The 24529-nt window shown below is 43.6% G+C and overlaps 1 protein-coding gene across 5 annotated transcripts in view; it reads right to left on the bottom strand.

Annotated features, from left to right (window-relative positions):
• Window positions 1–24529, bottom strand: part of PIWIL2 (piwi like RNA-mediated gene silencing 2) — an 87370-nt gene that overhangs the window by 2589 nt on the left and 60252 nt on the right. For 4 of the 5 annotated variants that reach the window (XM_058433438.1, XM_032143552.2, XM_032143554.2 and 1 more), the window contains 2 exons: window positions 1749–2002; window positions 583–690 (listed from right to left, as the gene is read on the bottom strand). In XM_058433438.1, coding sequence (XP_058289421.1) covers window positions 583–690; window positions 1749–2002 — 362 coding nt within the window. The remainder of the gene's footprint in view (window positions 1–582; window positions 691–1748; window positions 2003–24529) is intronic. The other variant, XM_032143555.2, reaches the window with a different exon arrangement.

Below are 24529 nucleotides of genomic sequence, written 5' to 3'. Positions count from 1 at the left end.
AGTAGCTGGGATTATAGGCATGCACCACCACAGCCAGCTAATTTTTCTATTTCTAGTAGAGACAGGGTTTTGCCATGTTGGTCAGGCTGGTCTCAAACTCCTGGCCTCAGGTGATCCGCCTGCCTCAGCCTCCCAAAGTGCTGGGATTATAGGCGTAAGCCACCGCACCCGGCCTCCTGTTTTTATACGAAAACAACACAAAGAGAAAATATTTCTTGTTTATAAGAAAAGGCTGGAGAAAGGTAAGTATCCTAGTGGAGTATTTATATAATCTGAACTCACTGGCACTGGGTCTCAAGTCTGGCTGTATGTCATAATCGCCTGGAACAGATTTAAAAAATACAGATGCCTCAGAATATTTGGGGGGAAGCCTGGCATCAATATTTTTTAAAGCTCTTTAAGTAAAAGTAATTTTAATATAAAACCAGGATTTCCAATCTCTCCCCAAAAAGACACCATAATTGTCAAAGATATGAAGAAAGTCAAGAGGTAAATATATTTGAGGGTGAACAGTGAACCCATCTTAGCTAGCAGGCCGGAATTATTTAAGAAAGAGAAAGAGTAAGTTACTGATGGGCCCACCTCTGCATATGATCAGGGCTCAGATTTGCGGTGTTGAGAACACAGACATAATGCGTAGGAATGCCACAGCCCTGCCGTACATGATGGGCAAGAAGATAGAAATCCACCCTAGGAAGGAAAACCACAAATCAGTGATATGGTCGGATTCGGCCAGACAGAGCTGGCAAAGATCCTGGAGATTGTTCTCGCTCCTTCAACTAAAGCTCAGAGAGGTCAAACGACTGGACCAAGGACACAGAGGCCAGACCAGGATTAGAATCCAGGTCTCCTGACTCAAGAGGCTACTGAAGAATGGTGGTAGCAGGCTGGGTGCAGTGACTCACGCCTGTAATCCTAGCACTTTGGAAGGCTGAGGCAGGCAGATTGCTTGAGCCCAGGAGTTGGAGACCAGTCTGGGCAACATGGCAAGACCCTGTCTCCACAAAAAATACAAAAATTAGTTGGGCATGGTGGCATACGCCTATTGTCCCAGCTACTCTGGAGGCTGAGGTGGGAGGATCACCTGGGCCTAAGTAGGTTGAGGCTTCAGTGAGCTGAGATCACATCATTGCACTCCACCCTGGACAACAAAGTGAGACCCTGCCAAAAAAAAAAAAAAAAAAAAAAAAAAAAAAGTGGTAGAAACTCCCTTATCTACCTGTAGAAGTTAAGCATACACTATCTTAGCAAAACAATGTACGTTCAACTTTTCACTTAAGAGGTAAAAGCTTTCTTGTTTTTAAATCTTTTTTGTTTTGTTTTGAGACAGTCTCTCACTACTGTTGCCCAGGCTGGATTACAGTGGACTTACTGCAACCTCCGCCTCCTAGGTTCAAGTGATTCTTCTGTCTCAGCCTCCTGAGTAGCTGGGATTACAGGCACACACCATCACACCTGGTTAATTTTTGTATTTTCAGTAGACAGGGTTTCACCATGTTGGCCAGGCTGGTACTGAACTCCTGACCTCAGGTGATCTAACTGCCTCGGCCTCCCAAAGTGTTGGGATTACAGGCGTGAGCCACCGTGCCAGGCCCTTAAATATTTTTTAAAGCTTCATTCTTTTAACGGTAGCATCTCTGAGATTCTAGTCCACACCTCTCCAGGAAACCTCCCCATTCCAATACTCAGGAAAGTGATAACGTCTCCAACTTATTCTTCCTCCAATACTACGTATTTTGCTCACTTACCACTCACAGCTTGTTATTGTATGATCTACCACAGTTCCAGGAGTGGGAGTCACAAAGTTCTGAGGAGCAGCCAGATATAGATTAGTACTGATTTTCTTCTGAACTACAAACACCACCATCTTGGGCTGATAATTCTCGAAAGCTTCAAAACACTTCTGTAGTTGAGGAATCTCATAGTTGGCAACTGTCTTCAGTTGGCCATCAGACACTCCATCACGATACACCACAATCTTCTCTGGCAGACAGTGGTTCACCTGAAATGACAGCCGGGATGTGGTGACTCACAGGGCCCTCAGGCTATGGACCACAGTCAGTGAGAGGCCCACTCACATTGCGTAACCTGGAATCATGGCAGAGCCTTTTGCAGTTAGTCCCAAAGCTACTGTGCCTAGAGGGCAGGGAAAAAAGCTTCTAATCATTTCTAGACTTCCTTGGGGTAGTAAAACACGCCTGGTGCAGCAAAGGTGTTATAAAACATGAAAGCAAAACACGCAAGTTATGAGTCACATGCATACGGCTTATCCACAAACAATGCAAACAAAGTTCAAAGGAATGCTGGGAAAACTGCAGGCTGAATCAATTTTCCTTCTACTTGGATTTAACACTAATAACTGTCGGGGCAAAGAATAAGGTAAAGTGTTAGAGAAATTCTCACATATGACCACATATGCCACAGATTCGCTGCCATCAGATTTTTACCTACTGGAAACATCCCAAGTTGCTGACAAGTGAAACGTGCCTTTACTAAATATTACACTACAGTCTGGTATGGTGTGAAACATTTTTACTGTAACTAAGTAATTAGCAAAGAGCTAGCTATGTGAATTGTCCATGGGTCCAAATTAAATTAAATGCTTGCTTGAAGCAATTTGAAGAATAATTTTTCCCCATTTAGGGAATATAATTGTGTTCTAGTTGTGTTCAACTTCAATAATTCAAGAAGGGCCAGGCACGGTGGCTCACGCCTGTAATCCCAGCACGTTGGGAGGCCAAGGCAGGTGGGTCACCTGAGGTCAGGAGTTCAAGACCAGCCTGGCCAACATGCTGAAACCCTGTCTCTACTAAAGATACAAAAATTAGGCAGGCATGGTGGCACATGCCTGTAATCCCAGCTACTTGGGAGGCTGAGGCAAGAGAATCACTTGAACCCAAAGGGTGGAGGTTGTAGCAAGCTGAGATTGTGCCACTGCACTCCAGCCTGGGCAACAAAATTCAAGAGGGTTAAGTTCAGTTCAACTTAAAATGGAAGTTCCCTTTAAAAGTGTTTAGTTTAATTCGGTTTTGATTCTAGTGGAGTGTGGTTCATTCTAAGTTTGTGTTCATACTTACCCTCAAAAACCTAAATTATGGGCTGGGCGCGGTGGGTCACGCCTGTAATCCCAGCACCCTCGGAGGACGAGGTGGGTGGATCACCTGAGGTCAGATGTTCGAGACCACCCTGGCCAACATGGTGAAACCCTCGTCTCTACTAAAAATACAAAAATTAGACAGCTGTGGTGGTGTGCACCTGTAGTTCCAGCTACTCAGGAGGCTGAGGCAGGAGAATTGCTTGAACCTGGGAGGTGGAGGTTGCAGTGAGCTGAGATTGCACCGCTGCACTCCAGCCTGGGTGACAGAGCGAGATTCCGTCTAAAAAAAAAAAAAAACACATACACCAAAAAAACCTAAATTATGAATTAGGTTTAGATATAAATTATATATATGTATGCACTGTTCCTTACAGGTTACTCTACCTGAAAATGTGATTTCCAAGAACACTTTAAAAATTAAGCACTTAGAATCCCTTTAAAAAGTTCTGAGTTTCAATTTGTTGTTTTTTTTTTTTTTTTTTTTAAAGAATTGAGGTCTCACTCTGTTGCTCAGGTTAGACTGCAGTGGTGTAATCATAGCCACTGCAGCTTCAAACTCCTAAGCTCAAGAGATCCTCCTGCCTCAGCCTGTCAAGTAGCTGGAACTACAGGTGCTTGTCACTATGCCAGTTAATTAAACTAAATTAATTAATTTTTTTGAAACAGAATCTCGCTCTGTTGCCCAGGCTGGAGTGCAGTGACGCAATCTTGACTTACTGAAATCTCTGCCTCCCAGGCTCATGCAATTCTTGGTCCTCAGCCTCTCAAGTAGCCGGGACTAGCTGGGACTACAGGTGTGCACCACCATGCCTGGCTAATTTTTGTATTCTTAGTAGAGACAGGGTTTTGCCATGTAGGGAAGGCTGGTCTCAAACTCCTGACCTCAGGTTATCTGCCTACCTTGGCCTCCCAAAGTACTGGGATTACAAGCATTAGCCACTGCGCCCGGCCTAATTTTATTTAAAAACATTTTTTAGAGACAAGGTCTCACTATGTTGCCCAGGCTGGTCAAACTCCCAGCCTCAAGTAATCCTCCTCCCTCAGCCTCCCAAAGTGCTGAGTTACAGGAATGAGCCACCACTTCTGGCCCAGAATTTCAAATATTAATGACCCCTTTTCCTAAGAAGCCTCAAGCACTACATTTACAAGTATGTAATTCATCTTCACAGTCTCAGATTGTACCAGTTTGTGGTACTTTTTATTTATTTCTTTTGAGATGGGGTCTCATTCTCTTGCCCAGGCTGGAGTACAGTGGCACCATCTCTGCTTACTGCAACCTCCACCTCCCAGGCTCAAGCCATCCCTCCTGACTCAGCCTCCTGAGTAGCTGGGACTACAAGTTTGTGCCACCATGCCTAGCTAACTTTTGTATTTTTTGTAGAGACAGAGGTTTCACCATCTTGCCTGGGCTAGTCTCGAACTCCTGGACTCAGTGATCTGCCTGTCTTGGACTCCCAAAGTGCTCAGATCACAGGTGTGAGATACTACCATCTGGCCTGTAGTACCTTTAAAAAAATTTTTTTTTGGCTTTCCAGCATCTACTCCATCTTTTCTCAGTAATAGCACTTGAGTTTCCTCCTGCCCCCAACAAGATATAGTCTGGTGGGACTATTAGTCAACGTGCCCTAACCCAACCCAAGGTTTCCCAACCTGTCAGCACTACTGACATTTGTGGGTGGGTAATTCTTCATCCTAGAGGGCTGTCCTGTGCACTGTAGAATCTACATTTAGCATCATCCCTGGCCTCTATTCACTAAATGCCAGGAGCAACCTCTCACCCTTATGACTAAAAACGCCTTTATATAGCACCCACGGGGAGGACAAAATTGCTCCCAGTTGAGAACCACTTTACTAACCAAAGGATGTGTAGATGACTCAAGCCACACCAACAGACTGCTCCTCCCTTGCTCTCCGTCTTGGGTAGAGAATGCAAAACAGTGGAGTTTGGCCCTTCAGTGGCAGTGCCTTTTCAGGCCCCTACTTCTGAAACCCCAGGAGTTAGCCTGAATCATGCCCATTTCCCAGCCTGGGGCTCCACTGTCTCACCAATCCTCTGACCCTCTGCAGGATCTTGCCAATTTCTATTCTGCTCAAGTTACCAGTTCCTGTTAATTCCCAAAGACTCCTAACTAACTCACTCTGTTAAAAGGTAGGTAACCCAGGAGCTCAGATCTGGAAGAAACCATCATTTGACAGACAAGGAAACAGAGAGTACACTGGATTTGGGGTCAGGAGACCTGGGACTGAGCCTGACTCTGCTGCTCCTTTAGCTGTGACCTTCAGGACTCAATTTCTTCAGTTGAAAAGTGAAGAAAAATGATCACCTCACCTTCTTCTCAGGGTTGTTAAAAGGGATAAAGTAACATTTATATATTATATATATATATAAAAAACACAAAAGTTGAGACCAAGCTAGATCAAGGATATACAGATATTCCAAAGCACAAAGAAGGGACTTAATAAATCAATAGAGTGAAAAATAGAAGGCCGGGTGCAGTGTGGCTCATGCCTGTAATCCCAGAACTTTGGGAGACTGAGGCAGGCGGATTAGTTGAGGTCAGGAGGTTGAGACCAGCCTGGGCAACATGGTGAAACCCCGTCTCTACTAAAACTACAAAAATAAGCCAGGCATGGTGGCGTGCATTGAACCCGGGGGGCGGAGGTTGCAGTGAGCGGAGTTTGTGCCTCTGCACTCCAGCCTGGGTGACAGAATGAGATTCCATCTCAAAAAAAAAAAAAAAAAAAGAAAAATAGAAATCAAATTTGACTTTGGTCATCACTGGCATCACTTCCTTCTTTAGCATTTGCCAACTAACCACTGAGTTCAAGGCAGCACACTCAGCCCTATGTAGGCCTCCAACAGAACTGAAAGGAATCAAGGAGCTGAAAAATCTAAAAATAATCAACAATGTTAAGCTGTCTAGGTCATCTAGTCTTTTTTCTTCATTTTGTAAGTTATAAAACTATGGCTGAGGGAGGAGTCAGAATATAGGACAAATCACAAGGCTGAAACATAACTCTTTTTTTTTTTTTTGAGACGGAGTCTTGCTCTGTCGCCCAGGCTGGAGTGCAGTGGCGCAGTCTCGGCTCACTGCAAGCTCCACGTCCCAGGTTCACGCCATTCTCCTGCCTCAGCCTCTCCGAGTAGCTGGGACTACAGGCGCCTGCCACCACGCCCGGCTAATTTTTTGTATTTTTAGTAGACGGGGTTTCACTGTGGTCTCGATCTCCTGACCTTGTGATCCGCCCGCCTTGGCCTCCCAAAGCGCTGGGATTACAAGCGTGAGCCACCGCGCCCGGCCGAAACATAACTCTTAAATGTGTTTTTTTTTTTCTTTTTTTTGAGACAGGTCTGCTCTGTCACTCAACCTCCTGGGCTCAAGCGATCCTCCTGCCTCAGCCTCCTGAGCAGCTGGGACTATAAGCATAGCTGGGACTACAGGGATGTTCCATCAAGCCCGGCTAATTTTTGTATTTTTAGTAGAGATGGGGTTTCGCCATGTTGCCCAGGCTGGTCTCAAACTCCTGACCGCAAGTGACGTGCCTCACTGTCTCGGCCTCCAAAAGTGCTGGGATTACAGGCGTGGACCACTGTGCTCAGCTAAAACATTATTTTAATACTATCCAGATCCTCATGGAACTCAAATTAAAAAGGGGAGGCAGACGCATAAATGCCCTCAATATATTATAAATAACATAATAAAGATATAAATGCTATGACAACAGATGAGTGTAAGAGATTTGCTCCCTGGAGGGAGAAATGTGTCAGGAAAAGGCATAAAGAATGAGTTGGCCAGGAGTGGTGACTCACACCTGTAATCCCAGCACTTTGGGAGGCCGAGGTGGGCAGATCATCTGAGGTCAGGAGTTCGAGACCAGCCTGGCCAACACAGTGAAACCCCGTCTCTACTAAAAATACAAAAATTAGCCAGGCGTGCTGGCAGGCGCCTATAATCCCAGCTACTCAGGAGGCTGAGGTAGGAGAATCGCTTGAACCCGAGAGGCGGAAGCTGCAGTGAGCCAAGATCATGCCACTGTACTCCAGCCTAGGCAACAGAGCAAGACTCCGTCTAAAAAAAAAAAAAAAGGCCAGGCGCAGTGGCTCACGCCTGTAATCCCAGCACTTTGGGAGGCTGAGGCGGGCGGATCACGAGGTCAGGAGATCGAGACCGTCCTGGCTAACATGGTGAAGCCCCGTCTCTACTAAAAAAATACAAAAATATTAGCTGGGTGTGGTGGCAGGCGCCTGTAGTCCCAGCTACTCGGGAGGCTGAAGCAGGAGAATGGCATGAACCCGGGAGGGGGAGCTTGCACAGTGAGCCGAGAGCACACCACTGCACTCCAGCCTGGGCGACAGAAAAAAAAAAAAAAAAAAAAAAGAAAATTTTTTTATTTATGTTTATTTGTAATGAGACAAAGTCTTACTCTGTTGCCAAGGCTGGAGTAAAATGGTGTGATGATGACTCACACAGTCTGAACTTCCTCAACTCAAGCAATCCTCTTACCTCAGCCTCCTGAGTAGCTGAGACTACAGGCATATGCTACCATATCCAGCTGACTTAAAAATTTTTTTATACATATGATGTCTCACTATGTTGTCCAGGCTGGTCTTGAACTCCTGGGCTCAAGTGCTCCTCCTACCTCAGCCTCCCAGTGTTGGGATTACAGCCACGAGCCAGTAAGCCCAACTAAAAATTTTCCTTAGAGATGGATCTTGCTATGTTGCCCAAGCTGGTCTCAAACCCCTGAACTCAAAAGATCCTGCCACTTCAGCCTCCTGAGTAGCTGGGACTACAGGCATGCACCACTACGCCTGGCTTATTATCTCTAAGTAAATTAATAAACATTGAAATTTTTACCTTCTAATATGCTAATTATTGACAGATATGTATCCATATAAATAAAAACTCTTTGGGGCCTTCAATAATATTTAAGAATATAAAGGGGCCCTAGTATCAAAAATTTAGATACAAATCTAAATACAGATATTAAATAAATCACATGTGAGCTTATGATTGTCTGGGAGGCTTCAGGTGGTGAACCATGAATTCTGAGAAGCCCTACAACTCAGGACAACTGGAAAAGCCGGGCAAAATATGAAAACATGTAGTTTGTGAAGGCCTTCGATACATCCCAGCATCAGAGGAGGAACGATGGGGCCCAGGGGAATCAGCCAAGCAAGTGAAGGCATTCTTCCCTGGCAGGGCTGCTGATTCCACCATGGGAACTAAAAAGCTGTGAGGTGGAGGAGTGCTTTTTATTTTGAACAGCTTTATTGAAATATAGTTCGAAATACTATAAAACTCATCCTTTTATTTACTTTACTATTATTATTTTTAGAGACAAGGTCTCACTGTGTTGCACAGGCCTGAGTGCAGTGGTGTGATCATAGCTCACTGCAGCCTTGAACTCCTGGCCTCAAGCAATACTCCCACTTTGGCCTCCCAAAGCTCTGGGATTACAGATGTGAGCCAGCACGCCTGGCCAGACTCAACCGCTTAAACTATACAATTCAATTTTTTTTTATACTTTCAGAATTTTGAAATCATCACTGCTAATTTTAAAACATATTGATCACCCCAAAAGGTAATCCCATACCCATTGGCAGTCAGTCCCCCAGTGCCTCCTTCCTTCGACTCCTAGAACCTACTAATGCGCTTTGTCTCCATGGGTTGCACTATACTAGACAAATAAAATCATGAACTTTTTTATGTTTAAATAATTTCACTAAACATAATGTTTTCACAGTTCATCCATGTTGCAGTATGTCTCAGTCCTTCATTCCTTATTACAGAATAGTATTCCATTGTATGCATATGTCATATTTTGTTTGTCCATTCATCAATTTGTGGACATTTGTGGGTTTTTGAAATTATTTCATTTTATTTTTGAGACAGAGTCTTGCTCTGTCACCCAGGCTGGAGTACAGGGATGCGATCTCAGCTCACTGCAACCTCTGCCTCCCAGGTTCAAGCGATTCTCCTGCCTCAGCCTCCCTAGTAGCTGGGATTACAGGTGCACACCACCATGCCCGGCTAATTGTTTTTGTATTTTTACTAGAGATGCAGTTTCACCATGTTGCCCAGGCTGGTCTCAAACCCCTGGCCTCAAGTGATCCGCCTGCCTCAGCCTCCCAAAGTGCTGGGATTATAGGTGTGAGCCACTGCGCCTGGCCCATTTGTATTATTTCAATTTCTAGCCATTATGAATAATGTTGCTATGAACATTTGTGTACAAGTTTTTGTGTGGACTTATGTTTTCCATTTTCTTGGGTACATAATGTTTTCAATTTTCCTGGGTATATACTTAGGACTAGAATTCTTGGGTCATGTGGTAAATCTGTTTAACTTTGATTTTTATTTTATTTTACATATGGAGTCTATGTTGCCCTGGCTGGAGTACTGTGGCTGTTCACAGGTGTGATCATCAGACACTACAGCCTTAAACTGCTGGGTTCAAGTGACCCTTCCACCTTATCTTTAAGAGTAACTGGGACCACAGGCTTGCATCTCCAGGCCTGGCATGTTTAACTTTTTAAGGAACTGCCCAACTGTTTTCCAAAGTAGCTGCATTATTTTATTTTACAATCCCATTAGCAATCTATGAAGTTTCCAACTTCTCCATGTCCTGGACAACACTTTTATTACTTGTCCTTTAAATTTTATTTTAATCTTTTCTTTAAAAGGGTCTTACTCTGTCACCAAGGCTGGAGTGCAGCAGCACAATCACAGCTCACTGTAGCCTTGACCTCCCTGGCTCAAGCCATCTTCCCACTTCAGCCTTCTGAGTAGCTGGGACCACAGATGTGCACCATCATGACCAGATAATTTATTTTCATTTTTTATTTTTGTAGAGATAGGGGTCTCCCTATGTGGCCCAGGCAGTCTCAAACTCCTGGGCTCAAGCAATCCTCCCACCTTGACCTCACAAAGAGCTGGGATTACAGGCATGAGTCATCATACCTGGCCTCTTTTAAATTTTAGACATCCTCGTGCATATGATATGGTCCCTCATTGTGTGTCTGTAGGTTTTTAAATCAAGAGACTATTTTTTAGAGGAATTTTCAAGTTTACAAAAAAACCTGAGGCAATAGTACAGAGTTCCCATATGCCCTCCTCCCACCTCCTATCCCCACCCATAAACAGTTTCCCCCTTTGTTACCATACTGCATTATGGTACATTTGTTACAACTGATGACCAAATGTTGATACATTAACTATAGTCCACAGTTTACATATTTGTGTTGTACAGTTCTATGGGTTTTGACAAACGCATAATGCTATCTAGTTTCACTGCCCTAAAAATCCTGTGTGCCACCTATTCCTTTCTCCCCTTTCCAAACCCTTGACAGCCACTTTTTACTGTCACCACATTTATGCATTCTCTAGAATGCCATTTATCATACAGCTGGAATCATATAAAGTCTTTTCAGATTACCATCTTTCACTGAGCAAGATGTATTTAAGATTCCTCCATGTCTTTTCATGGCTTAATGGCTTATTTCTTTTAACACAATATTCCATTGTCTGGATGCATGACAGTTTATCCACTCATCTATTGAAGGACATCTCTGTTTCCAAGTTCTGGCAATAATGAATAAAGTTGCTATAAACATTCATGTGCGACTTTTTGTGCGGTCGTAAGTTTTCAACTTATTTGGGAAAATACCAAGAAGCGTGATTGTTGGTATGTGTATGTAAGTGCATATTTAGTTTAGTAATTAGCTGCCAAACTGTTTTGCAAAGTGGTTGTACCATTTCCATTCTCACCAGCAGTGAATGAGCGTTCCTATGGCTCTACACCCTCACCAGCATTTGGCATTATCAGTTTTTGAATTCTGATCATTTATAGGTGTGTAGTGCTATCTCATTGTTTTAATTTGCAGTTCCCTAACAGCAAGTGATATTGAACACCTGCTTGTATGTTAATTTGCCATCTATCTATCTACCTGTTTTTGAGACAGAGTCTCGCTCTGTCACCCGGGCTGGAGTGCAGTGGTACAATCTCGGCTCACTGCAACCTCTGCCTCCTTGGTTCAAGCGGTTCTCCTGCCTCAGCCTCCTGAGTAGCTGGGATTACAGGTATGGGCCACCATGCCCAGCTATTTTTTTTTTTTTTTTTTTTTTTTTGAGATGGAGTTTCGCTCTTGTTGTCCAGGCTGGAGTGCAATGGCACAATCTTGGCTCACTGCAGCCTCTGCCTCCCAGGTTCAAGTGATTCTCCTGCCTCAGCCTTCCCAAGTAGCTGTGATTACAGGCATGTGCCACCACACCTGACTAATTTTGTATTTTTAGTAGAGACGGGGTTTCTCCATGTTGGTCAGGTTGGTCTTGAACTCTCTACCTCAGGTGATCAGCCCACCTTGGCCCCTCCCAAAGTGCTGGGATTACAGGTGTGAGCCACTGTGCCCGGCCTAATTTTTGTATTTTTAGTAGATACGGGGTTTCACCACGTTGGTCAGGCTGGTCTCAAACTCCTGGCCTCATGATCTGCCTGCTTTGGCCTCCCAGAGTGCTGGGATTACAGACGTGAGCCACCACACCTGGCCTTATCTACCTATACTCTTTGGTGAGATGTCTGTTGAGGTATTTTGCTCATTTTCTATTTGGGTTGTTCATTTTCTTACTGTTGAGTTTTAAGAGTTCTTTGTATACTTTATAACAGTCCTTTATCAGATACGTGTTTTGCAAATATTTCCTCCTAATCATGGCTTGTCGTTTCATTCTCTTATCAGTGTTTCCCAGAAGTTTTTAAATTCGACGAATTTTCAATGAAAAATTTATCAATGTTTCCTTTCATGGGCTTTTGGCATCATATCTAAAAAGTAATCACCAAACCCAAAGCCACCTAGATTTTCTATGTTATCTTCTATAAGTTTTAGAGTTTTGCATTTTAAACATAGGTCTATAATTTAATTTTTGCAAAAGGTGTATGGTCTATGCACAGTTTTTTGCATGCAGGTAGCCACTTGTTCCAGCACCATTTTTTGAAAAGATTATTGTTTTTCCACTGACTTGCCTTTGTTCCTTTATCAAAAATCACTTGACTATATCTGTGTGGGTCTATTTCTGAGCTTTCTATTCTGCTCCACTTATCTATCTGGCTTTCTTTTCATCAATACCACACAATCTTGATTACCGTAGTTTTTCTTTTTTTTGAGACGGAGTCTGGCTCTGTCGCCCAGGCTGGAGTGCAGTGGCGCGATCTCAGCTCACTGCAAGCTCCGCCTCCTGGGTTCACACCATTCTCCTGCCTCAGCCTCTCCAAGTAACTGGGACTACAGGCGCCCGCCACCACGCCCGGCTAATTTTTTTTTTGTATTTTTAGTAGAGACGGGGTTTCACCGTGGTCTCAATCTCCCGACCTCGTGATCCGCCCGCCTGGGCCTCCCAAAGTGCTGGAATTACAAGTGTGAGCCACCGTGCCTGGCCAATTACCGTAGTTTTTACAGTAAGTCTTTAGGCTGGGCAGTATCAGACCTCTGCAGTACTGTGTTGGCTATCCTGTGTCTTTTTTTTTTTTTTTTTTTTTGAGACGGAGTCTCGCTCTGTCGCCCAGGCTGGAGTGCAGTGGCACAATCTCGGCTCACTGCAAGCTCCGCCTCCCGGGTTCAAGCCATTCTCCTGCCTCAGCCTCTCCGAGTAGCTGGGACTACAGACGCCCGCCACCACGCCCGGCTAATTTTTTGTATTTTTTAGTAGAGACGGGGTTTCACCGTGGTCTCAATCTCCTGACCTCGTGATCCACCCGCCTCGGCCTCCCAAAGTGCTGGGATTACAAGCGTGAGCCACCGCGCCCGGCCGCTATCCTGTGTCTTTACCTCTTATAAACCTTAAAATCAAGTTTGTTGATATCCACAAAATAACTTGCTGGGATTTTGAGTAAGATTGCATTGAATCTAGCAACCAAAGTTGGGAAGAATTGATATCCTAACAATATTGAGTCTTCCTATCAATGAACACAGAATCTCTCTCCATTTTTTAGATATTCTTTGATTTTTTTCACCAGTTTTGTAGTTTTCCACGTGTACATCTTGTATGTAATTTGTTAGGCTGAAACCAAAGTACTCCATTTTTTTCTGCTGACACAAATATTTATTGTCTAAAATTTCAAATTCCGATTGTTCATTGCTGGTACACAGGGACAAAATTGACTTTTTTTTTTTTTTTACAGCAATAGACTTTTGTATAACTGTATCCTACAACCTTGCAATTCTCACTTACTAGTTCTAGCAGGGTCTTTTGTTGTTGGTTTCTTGGGATTTTCTACATAGACAATCATGATATCTGCAAACAAAGATAGTTTTGTTTTCTCCTTCCCAATCTGCAAGGCTTTAATTTCCTTTTCTTACTGCATTAGCTAGGACTTCCAGGAGGAAGCTGATTAATAGTAGTGATAAAGAGTATCTTTATAGCATCTATCTTAGGGGGAAAGCATCTAGTTTTTCAGAAGTATGATGTTAGCTGTAGCTTTTTTGTAGATTTTAAAAATCAAATTGATGAAGTTCCCCTCTATTCCTAATCTGCTGGGAATCTTTTTTTTTTTTTTTTTTTGAGATGGAGTTTCGCTCTTGTTGCCCAGGCTAGAGTGCAATGGCACAATCCCAGCTCACCGCGACCTCTGCCTCCCAGGTTTAAGCGATTCTCCTGCCTCAGCCTCCTGAGTAGCTGGGATTACAGGCATGCACCACCATGTCCAGCTAATTTTGTATTTTCAGTAGAGACGGGGTTTCTCCATGTTGGTCAGGCTGGTCTCGAACTCCTGACCTCAGGTGATCCGCCCACCTCAGCCTCCCAAAGTGCTGGAATTACAGGCATGAGCCACCGTACCAGGCTTTTTTTTTTTTTTAAATCATGAATAAGTGTCAAACGATTTTTCTTCATCTACTAAAGCAGTCACATGGTTTTTCTTCTTTAGCCTGTTGATGGATGGATTGCATTAACTGATTTTCGACTGTTGAACCAGCCTTGCATAACTGGAATAAAACCCACTTGGTTGTTTCACTAGTTTCCTAGGGCTGCTGTAACAAAGTACTACGAACTGGGTGGCTCAAAACAACAAAGATTTATTCTCTGATGGTTCCCAAGGTATCAGCAGAGCCACGCTTCCTCTAAAGGCTCTATGAACAAATCTTTGCTAGGGTGCAGTGGTTCATGCCTATAATCCCAGCACTTTGGGAGGGCAAGGCGGGAGAAATGCTTGAATCCGGGAGTTCCAGACCAGCTTGAGCAACATTGTGAGACCCTGTCTTTACAAAAAAATTAAAAAATTAGCCAGAAATGGTGGTGCATTCCTGTAGACCCAGCTACTCAGGAGGCTGAGGTGGGAGAATTGCTTCAGCCTGGGAGGTAGTGAGCTATAATCATGCCACTGCACTCCAGCCTGGGCGACACAGAAAGACTCTGTCCCAGAAAAAAAAGAAATAAAAAGAAAATAAAAAATATTTCCTTGTCTGTTCAAGCTTCTGGTGGTTCAATCCTTGGTGTTTCTGGCTTACAGATACATTCTTCCAATCTCTGCCTCCTTCTTCCTGTTGCCTTCTCCCGTCTGTGTCTGCATCTTCATATGGTGTTCTCCCTATGTCTCTGTGTCCTATCCCTGTCTTCTTACGGTAATACCCGTCACTGGCTTAGGGCCCACTCTAATCTGGTCTTACCTCATCTTAATTTGATTACATCTACAAAGACCCTGCTTCCAAATACGGTCACATTCACAGGTTCCAGGTGGACATAAATCTGGAGAAGCTTTATTTAACGTAGTATGGTCTCAATGCAGAATTCTTTTTATAGGCCAGGTGTGGTGGCTCACGCCTGTAATTCCAGCACTTTGGGAGGTCGGGAGTTCAAGACCAGCCTGACCCATCGTGGAGAAACCCCATCTCTACTAAAAATACAAAAAAAAAAAAAAATTATCCGGGCATGGTGGTGCATGTCTGTAATCCCAGCTACTTGGGAGGCTGAGGCAGGAGAATCACTTGATCCCGGGAGGCGGAGGTTGCGGTGAGCCGAGGTTGCGCCACTGCACTCCAGCCTGGGCAACAAGAGTGAAACTCCATCTCAAAAAAATAAAAAAAAAATTCTTTTTATACAGTTAGGTTCACTCTGCTAATGTTTTGTTGAGGATTTTTGCAGATATGTGCATGACAAACATTGGTCTGTAGTTTTCCTTTCTTGCAATGTCTTTATCTGGTTTTGCTGTGAAGTGGCATCTCATGGTTTTGATTTCCAATTCCCTAATGACAAACGGTATTTAGCTTCTTTTCATGTGCTTACTATTTGTATATACTCTTTGAAGAAATGTCTAGTCAAAATGCCCATTTTAAAACTGGGTTGTGCTTTTCTTGAGTTGTAAGACTTCTTTACATATTCTGGATACTAGAGCCTTTCCATATGTATTGGATGAATGACTTCTCCCATTCTATGCGTTGTCTTTTAACTTTCTTAATAGTGTCTTTTGAAGCACAAAAGATTTTAATTTTGATCAAATCTATTTTTTCTTCGGTTGCTTTTGCTTCCAGTGTCCTATCTAATAAACTTGCCTAATATTAATAGAGATGGTCACAAAGATTTACATCTATGTTGCCGTCTACAGTTTCATAGTTTCTTTTTTTTGAGATGGAGTCTCACTCTGTCGCCAGGCTGGAGTACAGTGGTGTGATCTCGGCTCACCACGACCTCCGATTCCCTGGTTCAAGTGATTCTCCTGCCTCAGCCTCCTGAGTAGCTGAGATTACAGGAATGCGCCACCACGCCCAGCTATTTTGTATTTTTAGTAGAGACGGGGTTTCACCATGTTGGCCAGGATGGTCTCAATCTCCTTACCTCGTGATCCGCCCGCCTCGGCCTCCCAAAGTGCTGGGATTACAGGCATGAGCCACCACGCTTGGCCAGTTTTATAGTTTTAATTCCTACATTTAGGTCTTTGATCCATTTAAAGTTACTTTTTGTATATTGTGTAAAGAACAGCTTCAATGTCATTCTTGTGTATGTGGATATCCAGTAGTCTCAGTACCATTTCTTGAAAACGTTACTCTTTCCCCCACTGAATGGCAAACTTGCTGAAAATCAGTTAACCGGCCATAGGCACATGGGTTTATTTTTGGACTCTCATTTTTACTTCACTGATTTGAGTCTATCTCAATGCTACTGACCACACTGTCTTGTTTATCTCTGTAACAAGTTCGGAAATCAGAAACTGTGAGTCTACTTTGTTCTTCTTTTTAAAGATGTTCTTGACTATTCTGTGTTTTTGCATTTCCATATGAATTTGAGTATCTGCTTATCCACTCCTGCAAAAAAAAAATGTTACTTTTGCAATGGATCTTGTTGCATTTGTAGATTCACATTTGGAGAGTTAAACCCAAAGTACTCCATTGTTTTCTGCTAATACATACATGTTGTTTTTATTTATTTATTTTTGAGATGGAGTCTCGCCATCACCCAGGCTGGAGTGCAGTGATGTGATCTTGGCTCACGGCAACCTCTGCCTCCTGGGTTCAAGCGATTCTCCTGTCTCAGCCTCCCTATTAGCTGGGATTACAGGCACGCACCACCACACCCAGCTGTTTTTTTGCATTTTTAGTAGATGGGGTTTTGCCATGTTGGCCAGGCTGGTCTCAAACTCTTGACCTCAGGTGATCCACCCACCTCGGTCTTCTAAAGTGCTGAGATTACAGGCGTGAGCCACCGCACCTGGCCATTAATGTTTTTAATTTCAAATTCCAATTGTTCATTGCTGGCACACAGGAAAGGAACTGACTTTTAAGCGATTGACTTTTGTGTAATAACTGTGTATCCTGCAACCTTGCAATTCTTGCTTACTAGTTCTAGCAGGTTTTTGTTGTCGTCGTTGTTGTTGGTTCCCTGGGATTTTCTACATAATCACGCAAACTGCACAGATAGTTTTCTTTTCTCCTTCCCAATCTTCTCAATATTGCATCTTTTTTTTTTTTTTGAGACGGAGTCTCGCTCTGCTACCCAGGCTGGAGTGCAGTGGCGCAATCTCGGCTCACTGCAAACTCCGCCTCCCGGGTTCACGCCATTCTCCTGCCTCAGCCTCCTGAGTAGCTGGGACTACAGGCGCCCGCCAACACGCTCGGCTAATTTTTTGTATTTTTAGTAGAGACGGGGTTTCGCCGTGTTAGCCAGGATGGTCTCGATCTCCTGACGTCGTGATCCGCCCGCCTCGGCCTCCCAAAGTGCTGGGATTACAGGCTTGAGTCACCGCACCCGGCCTAATATTGCATCATAACAATATTGTCTTCCAATCCATAAACATGAGATGTCTTTCCTTTTATTTAGATCTTCAATTTCTTTTTTTTTTTGAGATGGAGTCTCGCTCTCGTCACACAGGCTGTAGCAGTGGCATGATCTTGGCTCACTGCAACCTCCATCTCCTGGGTTCAAACAATTCTCCTTCCTCAGCCTCCCGAGTAGCTGGGATTACAGGCATGCACCACCACACCCTGCTAATTCTTGTACTTTTAGTAGAGACGGAGTTTTGCCATGTTGGCAAGGCTGGTCTTGAACTCCAGCCTCAGGTGATCCACCCGCCTCAGCCTCCCAAAGTGCTAGGATTACAGGCGCGAGTCACTGTGCCTGGCCTAGATCTTCAATTTCTTTAACAATGCTCTGTCGTTTCCAGTGTGTCTATTATTATTACTTATTTTATTTATTTATTTTTTGAGACAGAGTTTTGCTCTTATTGCCCAGGCTGGAGTGCAATGGCACGATCTCGGCTTACTGCAACCTCTGCCTCCCAGGTACAAGCTATTCTCCTGTCTCACCTCCCAAGTACCTCTGATTACAGGCATGCACCACCACGCCCAGCTATTTTTTTTTAAAATTTAGTAGAGACAGGGTTTTACCACGTTAGGCTGGTCCAAACTTCTGACCTCAGGTGATCCACCCGCCTCAGCCTCCCAAAGTGCTGGGATTACAGGTGTGTGCCACTGTGCCTGGCCTAGTATCATTTTTGTTAAAAATTTTTCCTACATAGCTTATTTTTATGCTATCATACATTGTTTTCTGAATTCCATTTTTGGATTGATCATTCTAGTGTACAGAAATACAACTGATTATTATATACTGATCTTGTATCTTCAACCTTGCTGCCCTCATTTATTAGCTCTAATTGTGTGTGTGTGTGTACTCTTTAGGATTTTCTAATATAAATTCTTTTCATTGTTCTACTTCTTTTCCAGTCTGGATCCTTCTGCAGTTTTCTTGTGATGGCTTTGTTTGGCTTTAGTATCAGAGTAATATTGACTTCATAGTATAAGCAGGCAAGGGTTCCTCCTATTTTGGGGGAAGTTTGTAAAAACAAAGCAAAACAAAACTGGTTTCTTATTTAAATATATGGTCTAATTCTGAAATTTCAGTATTTTCTGTATTTCCAGGGATGTGTCCATTTAGGGCACCTAATGTGTTGGTATATAGTTGTTCACATTATTCTCTTATAATCCCTGTATTTTTGTTAGGTCAGTGGCAATGTTACCACGCTCATTCCTGATCTTAGTTATCAGATTCTTCTATTTTCCATAAATGGTCTAAGCTAAAGGTTGTCAACTTTATTTCCTCAAAGAACCAACTTTTGGCTTCATTGATTCTATTGTTTTTCTAGTCTCCATTTCATTTATTTTATGCTCTAATCTCTACTAATATTATTTTTAGAGACAGGGTCTCACTATGTTACCCAAGCTGGTCTTGAACTCCTGGGCTCAAGTGATCTCCCACCGTAGCCTCTGGAGTACCTGTAACTACAAGCATGAGCCACTGCACCCAGCTCTCTAATGTCTATTATTTCCTTCCTTCTCCTTGTTTTGGGTTTAGTTTGTTGTTCTTTTCTGGTTCCTTAAGGTGGAAGCTAGTTTGTTTTTAGATTCTTCTTATTTTAAAATACATTTATAATAAATTTTCCTCTAAGTACTGCTTTACTTACATCCATAAATTTTGATTGTTGTGTTTTTGTTTTCAGTCATCTCCCAAGTATTTCCTAATTTCCTTTTTAATTTCTTTTTTTTTTTTTTTTTTGAGACGGAGTCTCGCTCTGTCGCCCAGGCTGGAGTGCAGTGGCGCTGATCTCGGCTCACTGCAAGCTCTGCCTCCCGGGTTCACGCCATTCTCCTGCCTCAGCCTCTCCGAGTAGCTGGGACTACAGGCGCCCGCCACTACACCCGGCTAATTTTTTTGTATTTTTAGTAGAGACAGGGTTTCACCATGGTCTCGATCTCCTGACCTTGTGATCTGCCCGCCTCGGCCTCCCAAAGTGCTGGGATTACAAGCGTGAGGCACCACGCCTGGCCCAAAATTTAAAATTTTCGTACAGCAGAGACCATTATCAAGCAAGTGAAAATCTACAGAATGGGGGGAGATATTTGTAAATCATACATCAGATAAGAATATAGTTTCCAGAATATTTTTAAAACTCCCTACAACTCAACAACAAAAAGACAAATAGCCCAATTTAAATGGGCAAAGGATTTGAATGACACAAATGAGCAACAAGCATATGTTCAACATCACTGGTCATTAAGAAACGCAAGTCAAAACCACAATGAGATACTTCACAACAGTGATGATTCAAGCAGGGTGTGGTGATGCATGCCTGTAATCCTAGCACTTTGGGAGGCCAAGGCAGGCGGATCACCTGAGGTCAGGAGTTTGAGACCAGCCTGACCAACATGGAGAAACCCTGTCTCTACTGAAAATACAAAATTAGCTGGGCGTGGTGGTGCATGCCTGTAATCCCAGCTACTCAGGAGGCTGACGCAGGAGAATCGCTTCAACCCGGGAGGTGAAGGTTGTGGTGAGTCAAGATCGCGCCATTGCACTCCAGCCTGGGCAACAAGAGCAAAACTCCGTCTCAAAAAACAAAAAAAAAAACAAAACCAAAAAACCCCCACAAAAAACAGTGATGATTTAAAAAAACAGAAAAGGCCAGGCGTGGTGCCTCACTTTGGGTGGCCAGCACTTTGGGTGGCTGAGGGGGGCGGATCACCTGAGGTCAGGAGTTCGATACCAGCCTGGCCAACATGGTGAAACCCCACCTCTACTAAAAAAAAAAAAATAACAAAAATTAGCTAGGCGTGGTGGCGTGCACCTGGAATCCCCAGCTACTCAGGACGCTGAGACAAGAGAATCTCTTGAACTTAGGAGGTGGAGGTTGCAGTGAGCGAAGATCGTGCCACTGCACGCCAGCCTGGGTGACAGAGCAAGACTCCGTCTCAAAAAAAAAAAAAAAAAAAAGTAAAAAAACAGAAAATAGTGATTGTTGGCAATGGTTTGGAGAAACTGAAAACTTCTACATTACTGGTAGGAATGTAAAATGATGCTTGGCCACTGTGCAAAACAGCTTGGTGGTTCCTCTAAAAGTTAAACAGAACTACTATATGACCCAGCAATTTCACTCCTAGGTATACATCCAAAAAGAACTGAAAATGGGAACTTAAACAAATACTTGTTCAGGAATGTTTACAGCAGCATTATTCACAATAGTCAAAATGTGAGAACAGCCCAAATGTTTATCAACAGGTGAAATATTATAAAGCCACAAAAAGGAAAAAAGTATTAATATATGCTACAATATAGATAAACCTTGAAAACATGTTCAGTGAAGTAAGCTAAACACAAAAGGTCACACATTTTAAAATTACTCTACAATATAGGTAAAATAGACAAATCAGTAGAGACAAAAAGCAAATTAGATATTACCAGAAATTAAGAGAAGGTGTGAATAAGGAATAATTATTTAATGGGCATGGGGTGTTTTTATGGGGTGATGAAAATGTTTTTAAACTAGAGATCCTCTTACCTCAGCCCCCCAAGTACCTGGGACTACAGGCATGTACCACCACGCCCAGCTAATTTTTCTGTTTTTTATAGAGATGGGGGTTTCACCATGTTGCCCAGGCTGGTCTCATATTCCTGGGCTCAAGCAATCCACCTGCCTTAGCCTCCCGAAGAGCTGCGATTACAGGCACGAGCCACTGCACCTCACCTATTTCACCTCAATTTTTTATTTTTTTAAAGCAAGCAAGTAGGACATGTTGATGGCCAACAGTAAAACCTTCCAGGCTGGGAAGGCGAGTGGAACTCTGGGAGTGGATATCCCAGTGTCCTTGCTTGAGGCAGTCCATCTGGCTCCATGAAATGAGTAGACACTGGAGAAATACAGCAGTGCAGAGATAGGCTGAATCTATTCTACATGTTCCTCTTGAACCCTGAGAAGCACTGTCAACAACAACTGTTCTTTCTGAACAAGAGAGTGCAGATGGCTATGGGGCAGATTCCCCAGCAGTTAAGGCTTTGCACTTGGTTGGCAAGTTGGACTTACTCTGGTAGTCCCAAGAGGCTGTGACAGTGCCTGACATGAGCAGACACTTACTTACTACACACTGGATTTTGCATACCTGCTGGCAGATGCAAACGCCCAAAATACTATGAAAGGACTAAAACAAGGCTGAGTGCGGTGGATCACACCTATAATCCCAGCACTTTGGGAGGCTGAGGCGGGGAGATCACTTGAGGTCAGGAGTTTGAGACCAGCCTGGTCAACATGGTGAAATCCCATCTCTACTAAAAATACAAAAATTAGCTGGGTGTGGTGACGCACACTTGTAATCCCAGCTACTTGGCAGGCTGAGACAGAAGAATCACTTGAACCTGGGAGGTGGAGGTTGCAGCGAATGGAGATCACATCTCTGCACTCCAGCCTGGGTGACAGAATGAGACTGTCTCAAAAAAAAAAAAAAGGACTAAATCAAAAGATAATGCATCAATTTGGACCATGAAGTCACATTTCTTCAAACCAAAGAACACACTTTCATCCTCACAGTAATGGTTTGGTAGAGAATTAGAATGGGCAACTGAAACATCTGTTGTCTAAAGTGGAAGAAAGAAAAACCTGAAGGGCTGGCTTACACACTTTCATGAGTGTGTGCTCACACTCAACAGGGCCAGGGCCTAGGAAACACCTCCACTAGGTAGATTTCTCCCCTTTCTGCTGAATTGAAGGAAGCAGAGTGGGCAGGATGCTGTTGTGACTTTATAATTCTTCCCTGGGGCCAGGATGTGATACAACTATACTTTTTTCTTTCTTTCCCACATGACCTCAACAGTCTTTTTTTCCTACCTGATGTAGTACTCCTACACTGTGACAGAAGCTGGGATGACTTCTGTATTAGTCTGCTAGGGCTATCATACAAAACAAGCTGGCTTAAACAACAGAAACTTATTGTCTCACAGTTCTGGAGGCTGGAAGTTCAAAATCAAGGTGTTTACAGCCCTTCTGAGGGTTGTAAAGAAAAGGATCTGTTCATGCCTCTCTCCTAGCTTCTGGGATTCTCGGGTGTCTGCTGGCTTACAGATAGGTGTTCTCCCTGTGTCTTCAGATTATCTTCCATCTATGTGTGTCTGCCTCATGTCTAAATTTCCTCTCTTCATAAAAACATAGTCATACTGAAGCAGGGCCCATTCTAACGACCTCATTTTAATTTAATCATATGCAAAGACTTTATTTCCAAATAAGGTTACATTCACAAGTACTGGGGATTGGGACTTCATCTTCTTGGGAGCACAAACTCATAACAAGCTCTAAGCAAGAAAACTATACTTTTAAACCTTCATGTTAGAGTTCCTAAAGACCTGATGAGGGTGAACTGTACCTTCATTCCATCTGGCAAAACTGGGGTTCACAGGGAATGCAGTTTTGTTGCCTAGTAGTAGAGAAAACCCACTAGTTCTGTACCTGTGTAACACTGCCCTATATGAATGGGAGTGGACTGAGTGGGAGACGTTTGCTAGGCTAGCATTGCTGCCGGCAGTCTAGATCAGCACAGTGGCCAAACTTAATGTCCCTTTCAAAAGTGGAAAGGTGGGGGTATAAATGGAGAGAAGAATGGTATCTGAGGATTAGGGAAAGAACAAATGGTTATATAGTGAGCAAAATCCAATATTCCTTTTTTTTGAGACGAAGTCTCGTTTTGTCACCCAGACTGGAGCGCAGTGGCGTGATCTCGGCACACTACAACCTTCACCTCCCAGGTTCAAGTGATTCTCCTGCCTCAGCCTCCCAAGTAGCTGAGATTACAGGTGCCCGCCACCACGCCCAGCTAATTTTTGTATTTTTAGTAAAGACGGGGTTTCATCATGTTGGTCAGGCTGGTCTTGAACTCCTAACCTCAAGCCATCCACCCCCCTCAGACTCCCAAAGTGCTGGGATTATAGGCATGAGCCACCAAGCCCAGCCCAAAATCCAATATTCTACTGGTGCCTTGGGAGAGGCTTAGAGCAAGATGTGATATTGTTTGTTAGCTCAACTAAACGGGATGCCTAAAGGGGTAAAGCCATGTTACTGAGAGGACTCCTGCTTTTGAAACCTGACAATGTCAAATGGAAGCCTGCAAACCTAAGTGGCACATATCTGGGAGATACTTTAATCATGCAGTATGATGATAATCTGGACTAATTATTTATAACTGAGTAGGACTCTAGTAATGTGCCAGTATCTTTGACTCTTACATTTCAGGTTATATCTACTATTGTACTATGAGATGAAATAACACTAACATTGTTGGGAAGATTCAACTAACTCATTGTAAACAAGTCTTATGATGATGCTGATATTAATAATCAATTGTATTGGGAAATTAGGTTAAAGACATTCCAAGACGTAATACTGATTAAAAAAAAATGACTGGGCTGGGCGCTGTGGCTCATGCCTATAATCCCAGCACTTTGGGAGGCTGAAGCGGGTGGATCACGAGGTCAAGAGATCAAGACTATCCTGGCCCACATAGCGAAACCTTGTCTCTACTGAATATACAAAAATTAGCTGGGCATGGTGGTGTGTGCCTGTGGTCCCAGCTACTGGGAAGGCTGAGGCAGGAGAACTGCTTGAACCCAGGAGGCGGAAGTTGCAGTGAGCCGAGATCATGCCACTGCACTCCAGCCTGGCAACATTGCAAGACTCCGCCTCAAAAAACAACAACAAAAAAAAACTGGCCTGGGGAAGGTGTCTGGCTCTTGAGATATGACAGTAATCACAATCTGAGATAATTCTAAGAAAATGGCATTCAGCTGGGCATGGTGGCTCACGTCTGTAATCCCAGCACTTTGGGAGGCCAAGGCAGGTGGATCACTTAAGGTCAGGAGTTCCAGACAAGCCTGGCCAACATGGTGAAATCCCGCCTCTACTAAAAATACAAAACTGAGCTGGGTGTGGTGGCATGTGCCTGTACAGGACAGGACAAAAAAGGACAGGACAAGTAAAGGAAAGGAAAGGACAGGACAGGACAGGACAAGATGGGATGGCACGGGACGGGACAGGACAGGACAGGACAGGACAGGGTATTCAGCTGGGCGCAGTGACTCACAGCTATAATCCCAGCACTCTGGGAGGCTGAGGTAGGCGGATAGCTTGAGGCCAGGAGTT

Source organism: Hylobates moloch, unplaced genomic scaffold (assembly GCF_009828535.3).
Source record: "Hylobates moloch isolate HMO894 unplaced genomic scaffold, HMol_V3 SCAFFOLD_22, whole genome shotgun sequence".
In the NCBI taxonomy this organism is placed as follows: domain Eukaryota; kingdom Metazoa; phylum Chordata; class Mammalia; order Primates; family Hylobatidae; genus Hylobates; species Hylobates moloch.
Note: the sequence above shows the minus strand (reverse complement) of the source record. Positions and strands in the feature narration are given on the sequence as shown.